The following is a 5,622-nucleotide window of genomic DNA, read 5'->3' on the forward strand; positions in this document are numbered from 1 at the left end:
TCTTTACATCTCCCGAAACACACTGCCTTGGTTTTTGAGGCAGGTTTCAAATTGAGAGTAACAACAAATACCAGGACTGGTAGTCTACACCTTTAAATCCAGCATTTGGGAGGCAGAGAGAGGTGGATCTCTTGAGTTTGGGTCCATCTACACAGTGAGTACCAAGAAGCCAGGGCTATGGAGACCCTGCCTCAAAGCAATTAAGAAAAACAAAAGGACCAAAACAGCTGATACAAAGCAATTTATTAACATAAAATAATTTGAGAAGTCCTGTTCACAGACGGCGACCACGACGACCTCCCTTCCTTCGGGTGCTGTCAGAGGGAATGGGGGTGACATCCTCTGTGAGAAGGAAGAAGAAAAATGTCATTGCCTGAAGACACAGGCCTTCCCAGCCAATGAGACTAACTAGCAGAATTCATTCTTGCCCAAATGTATCCCAGTAGTCAGCAAACAAGCCCCCCCCCCACCTGCCCATTTCCTCATCCCAACTCACATTAGAAGGAGACATGGGCTATAAGAAGGCACATAAACATCGGAGGGGAAGGACACACTCAGGTTCCTAACTCAGAGCCTACTGACTAACAGAAAGTGCCCCTACCTACACTGAGCAACTTGGACTGGCCCAAGGAGCATGCTCTAATATTTAGTAATCAGGGACAAAGGCTGCTGAAATCAGATTCAGAAGGGTTTAGGCTTTCCCACCGCAGATGGGGAAAACATGATGTATCAGAGCGGCATTTACGGAGATCAACTCTTACAATGTCTCTACAGGTTCCTCTAACAAAAGTAACCACCACCAGACAAGCCCGAACCATGTATGCACATCACATGGTTTGGAAGGGGTCAATGAATGCTTTAGAATAAACCCAAACCTTAGCTAGACGGGGCACTTACCAATCCGCCCAATCTTCATGCCTGAGCGAGCAAGAGCTCTGAGGGCTGACTGGGCTCCAGGTCCAGGGGTCTTGGTCCTAGAAAATGAAGGATTGTTGGCCAAATCAGTGGGAATGTTTCTAAAACTCATATGGTTTTAATTCATTTCTGAATGGGGGTGGGGAAGAGCCTATAGTTAAAGATATGAATAGTCTGTGAGGGGGCCACATAAAATTTTAGACTTTGTGGTCACTATTTTATTATTACATGACTCCCCCCAAAAAATCCTTTCAAAATCGCTGAGGGTTGGAGATGGCAGAAGGCCTGTTTCTTGGTTCTGTCCCCGCTACCTACAAGGTAGCTTACAAGCACCTGCAATGCCAGTTCCAAGAGATTCACAGCTCTCTTCTGGCCTCCACAGGGCACGCATACACACTTGCGTAATTTCTTCTACTTTTCCTTTTTGGTTTTTCAAGACAGGGCTTCTGTGTAACAGTCCTAGCTATCCTGAAACTTGTTCTGTAGACCAGGCTGGCCTCCAACTCAGAGACCCACCCTGCCTCCTGAGTGCTGGGATTAAAGGTGTGTGCCACCACCACCAGGTATTTTCCACCCTTTTTTGTGTCTGTGTGGGTGGCAGGCCAGAGGTATTCTAGGATTAAAGATATGCACCACCATGCCTACAAATCCTTAAGGAAAAAAAAAAGGGGGGGGGAGTATAAAATGCTCTCATGCAACACAGTCGCCTGTCCTGCTCTGTCCTTCCCCTTGCTGCTGATCCCTACTTTCTGGCTCCTGCATCTTTTGCAGGGACCAATCCAACAGCTTCCTGTCTAGCATCTTTCCAATCAGTAGCCAGCCTAGTCTAGTTTTCATGCCCATCTTTGCTCTGCTCCGTAAGACATAAAGACCCTGCTAGGTGGTGGTGGCACACACCTTTAATCCCAACACTCGGGAGGCAGAGGAAGGAGGATCATGAGTTTGAGGCCAGCATGGTCTACAAGAGCTAGTTCCAGGTCAGGCTCCAAATCTATAGAGTAACCCTGTCTTGAAAAACCAGTCTCGAAAAACAAACAAAAAAGCGAGGCTCCATCCCTTGCTTCTTGACTCACACTTCACGCCTATCATTCATTCCTTTAATGCCCAACTTCTTTCTCACCTGAAGAAGCTCCTCTTGCAGTTGTCTCTATCTGGACTATGCACCCCAGTGCATCATTTAAGCAGCAGTGTTTAGCTCAAGGTGGCCTCAAACTCATTATGCAACCAATAACCAACCTGAAACCCTTAACCCCCCCTTCCACTGTCAGACAAGTGCGTACTACCATACCCAGGCTAAACGGTACTGGGGAACAAAAAGCTGGGCTCATATATGCTACAAAAGCACTCTACATAAAGGAACATAAACATAAAGGAACAAATTATCTTTTTTTAAGGCAGAGGCTCACTGTATAACCGAAGCTAACCCCAAATTCTAGATCCTCTCACGTGGGTTCCTGAGTGCTGGGCTTACAGGTATCTGCCACTATGCCTAACTAGGAACATACATGCCTACAACAGTTTGCTTTCAGACATATCAAATCTCAAATCCAGCCCCCCACCAGTGGATTTCCCATACCTGTTTCCTCCTGTGGCGCGGAGTTTGATATGCAGGGCGGTGATGCCCAGCTCCTTGCACCTCTGGGCCACATCCTGGGCAGCCAACATGGCTGCATAGGGAGAGGACTCGTCTCTGTCAGCCTTGACCTTCATTCCACCAGTCACCCGGCAGATGGTTTCCCTAGAGACAAAAGCAGAACTGTGCCTTCATTTTCCAACAAGGAGACATGGAACACTTACTGACACCAATGGGCACACTGTTAACAGCTTAGGTATGACAGGCTCATTACTTTGAGCATATATCCCGGTTCTAAACAAGACAAGAGCTGTTTGTATTTACAGGTGTCCAAAGACCCTTTATAGGCAAACTCCTTATTAATACAATTCCTCCCACATCAGTCCTTTTGAGGCTTAGTTTTATGTCTTTTCGCCGAAGTACTCACTTGCCAGAAAGATCGGTAACATGGACAAAGGTGTCATTGAAGGACGCAAAAATGTGGCAGACGCCAAATACATTCTCTCCTTCAGCCACTTGAGGCCCAAGGCTGATGACTTGTTCTTCCTTCTTTTCCTTCCCCTTGCGAGGTGCCATCTCTAAATGGAAGGAGAACCTCAATGTTAACAGACGAAAGGGTCCAGAACATTCTTTCAACGTACTAAAGGAAAACCCAGGTTTTCCTCCTCTGGCTCCCTAATATCCTACCTCTTTTTACTTGGGGAAGTTACTGAGCCGTAACTAAAAGGGAGGTGCCAAGAGAAGAGACAATTTCTCAACTAAAGCTCAAAGCATTTTTTGGATGAGCCCACTGTCCCAGCAACTACCACATGCATCTTTTTCATAAACAGCTATCCAAAATAAACACAGAGCTCATGTCCTGGCCCAAGTTCCACTCATAACTCCCCTTCCTTGAGCCTGGAAGTTTATTTGTCCAGTGTGATACAAATGAAGTAAACTATAAGGCAGTGAACAACCACAACCAGGTGAGGGGATTCTCTGCCTACACACAATATTTAATCTAAGTCTCCTGGACCCCAGAGACCACAGTTTAGAGCCCAAAGAAGCCTAAAAGACAAAAAAGTCAAGGCCAAGATCACTGGTGAATGGCAGGAAGATCCCTTTCAGTTCATCCTTGCCAACACAGCCTTCAAAGCCTTCTACACTTAGTATCCCACCAGATGCCCCCATCCACGAGTTCACCCCACAACAGCCTCACCCTTTAGAACCAACCTTCCAACTTTTACTAGTAGCAAACAGTAAAAGAGCCAGCAATACCAAAGTGTGCTGGTGTATAACTTTAACCCCAGCACTCAGGAGTCAGAGGCAGGAGGATCTCTCCAGCTGCTAATATGCAGGCCAGCCTAGTCAACAGAACAAGTTCCAGGATGGTCAGGGTATGCCTTTCAGGAAGTCTAATGGGAAAGATCTCCATGTGTAAAATCCAGTGCTCAGGAGATCAAGTAACTCTAGCTCTGTGGTTCTCAGCCCAAAGCTGTGACCTTTTAATCACTGTTGTTACTTTGTGACTCTAATCTTGCTATTGTTAGGAACTGTAAATGTATCTCCTGTGCAAGACCCGTGAAAGGTTCATGCACTGCTCTAGCCTATAATGTTATTTAATGTAAGACCTGGGGAAAGACAAAAAAGGAGGCTTTTTTTTTTTTTTTGGCAAAAGCCACGGGCAGGCCTTTGACCTACCTGAGGGTAAATTCCAGAACAAACTACCAACATCTTCGAAAGAAACTAGTGCTGAGCAGCATTCACAAAAATCAGGCTGTATCCAAGCAAATAGGATGCCCCTACTCCACAAAAACACCCCAGGCCTTAAAAGTAGGTTTCAACCAGACCTGGGACCTCTCCAACGTCTTCCTTATACACTATTTGGGGTCTACTTGCCAAAAGCACAAGGGCAGGGTTGGGGATGTACGGTCACCTGCCCTTCCCCGCACATTAGGCTAACCAACACGATTCGGTGGGGTACACATCGTTGGGGCATGACGTCTACTCGATATAGCTTTGTCCTCAGTGGAGATGAGAAAACGATTATGCCGAGAAATGTAAACACATGGCCATCAGTCCGACTCTCCTAGGGAGCACCCCGACAGGCAATGTGTCCGACTCGGGGGAGGGAACCACCACGAATTGGGAGCACTCCGCACAGGGACCCGGTTCTCTGACACTCCCTTTTACTCTTCGGTTTACAGAGTAAGAAGCCTACTCGCGTTTTTCATATGAAAAACGAGGTTAGGCGCAGGCCTGCGACCGCCCGTAACAATCTAAAGGGGTGCCGATGCCGGCCCACTAGCGGCTGGGGACGCGCTCCCCGAGCGCCCTGCGCGACGGCTGTGGCTGGACGGCGAGGCCCACGGCAGGACCCGCACCCACTCCCGACCTCCCGGTCTCAGGCCAGAAGGCCGCCTCCGGGACACGGCGCAGCCCTGGGCTCCTGTGGGGCCGGCGGGAGTCCGAGCGCATGGCCGGCCGCCTCTACCACGCACCTGCCTCGGATACCGCGCACAGCCCTCGGCCCCGACCCCGCAGATGTCCCTGACCAGTGGATGTCGCACGATTCTCGGCGGCCGGGCCTCCTACCTGAACGTCGTCTCCAGACTCCTCCACCGGAAAGAGAGAGACGGAAGGGGAGGGCAGACGGGTCACTTCCGCGTCCCGGAAGTGTACCTCTGAGGTCACGGAGGGAAGCCGGCTCCCGGAAGAAGCCTCTATCACTGTTGTCAGGGAAACTAAAACTGCCGGCGAGGAAGGTGGCTTATTAAGGACGCCGGGTGCTGCGTGTCGCTGGGACAAGATCGACCTATGACACCGCACGGAGCGGACGCGCTCGGGAGGCGAAGTGGGCTATGATGCTGGGCGCGGTGGCCGCAGCTAGACGAACTTCCGCCATCAAGACCTCAGCTAGAAGCGACAGCGCATCTCGTGGTACGGAGGGGAATAACGGCAACAACCTTGTCATGCAACTTTTGCCCATTTTGCCCAGTACGCTAATAAGCTGCTCAACACTTACATGCTACTCTGCACTAAGCATCTTATATTCAACTAATTCTGTCGACATAAACAAGATTAGTTTTTATTTTCATTGTACAGATAGGTGTATGAAATGAGACGACCTGTGTGTGGCTGATCTGGGGTTATGA

At 49.0% G+C, this 5,622-nt stretch overlaps 1 protein-coding gene across 2 annotated transcripts; it reads right to left on the reverse strand.

The window, feature by feature from the left end:
• Positions 1-226: 226 nt before the first annotated feature.
• Positions 227-5,209, reverse strand: LOC121445239 (40S ribosomal protein S14). 2 transcript variants are annotated; one of them, XM_041647280.1, is made up of 5 exons: positions 5,063-5,209; positions 2,916-3,066; positions 2,492-2,653; positions 898-974; positions 227-342 (listed from the first exon to the last, which is right to left on the reverse strand). In XM_041647280.1, exons 2-5 carry the CDS (start codon positions 3,062-3,064, stop codon positions 275-277), a joined length of 456 nt encoding a protein of 151 aa, XP_041503214.1. In that variant the 5' UTR covers positions 3,065-3,066; positions 5,063-5,209; the 3' UTR covers positions 227-274. The 2 variants fall into 2 exon arrangements, with proteins under 2 accessions (XP_041503214.1, XP_041503215.1); XM_041647281.1 differs by having other exon boundaries at positions 4,969-5,084.
• Positions 5,210-5,622: the final 413 nt, after the last annotated feature.

This window comes from Microtus oregoni, unplaced genomic scaffold, assembly GCF_018167655.1.
Source record: "Microtus oregoni isolate MIOR12 unplaced genomic scaffold, Mior012 000168F_ref0000490, whole genome shotgun sequence".
In the NCBI taxonomy this organism is placed as follows: domain Eukaryota; kingdom Metazoa; phylum Chordata; class Mammalia; order Rodentia; family Cricetidae; genus Microtus; species Microtus oregoni.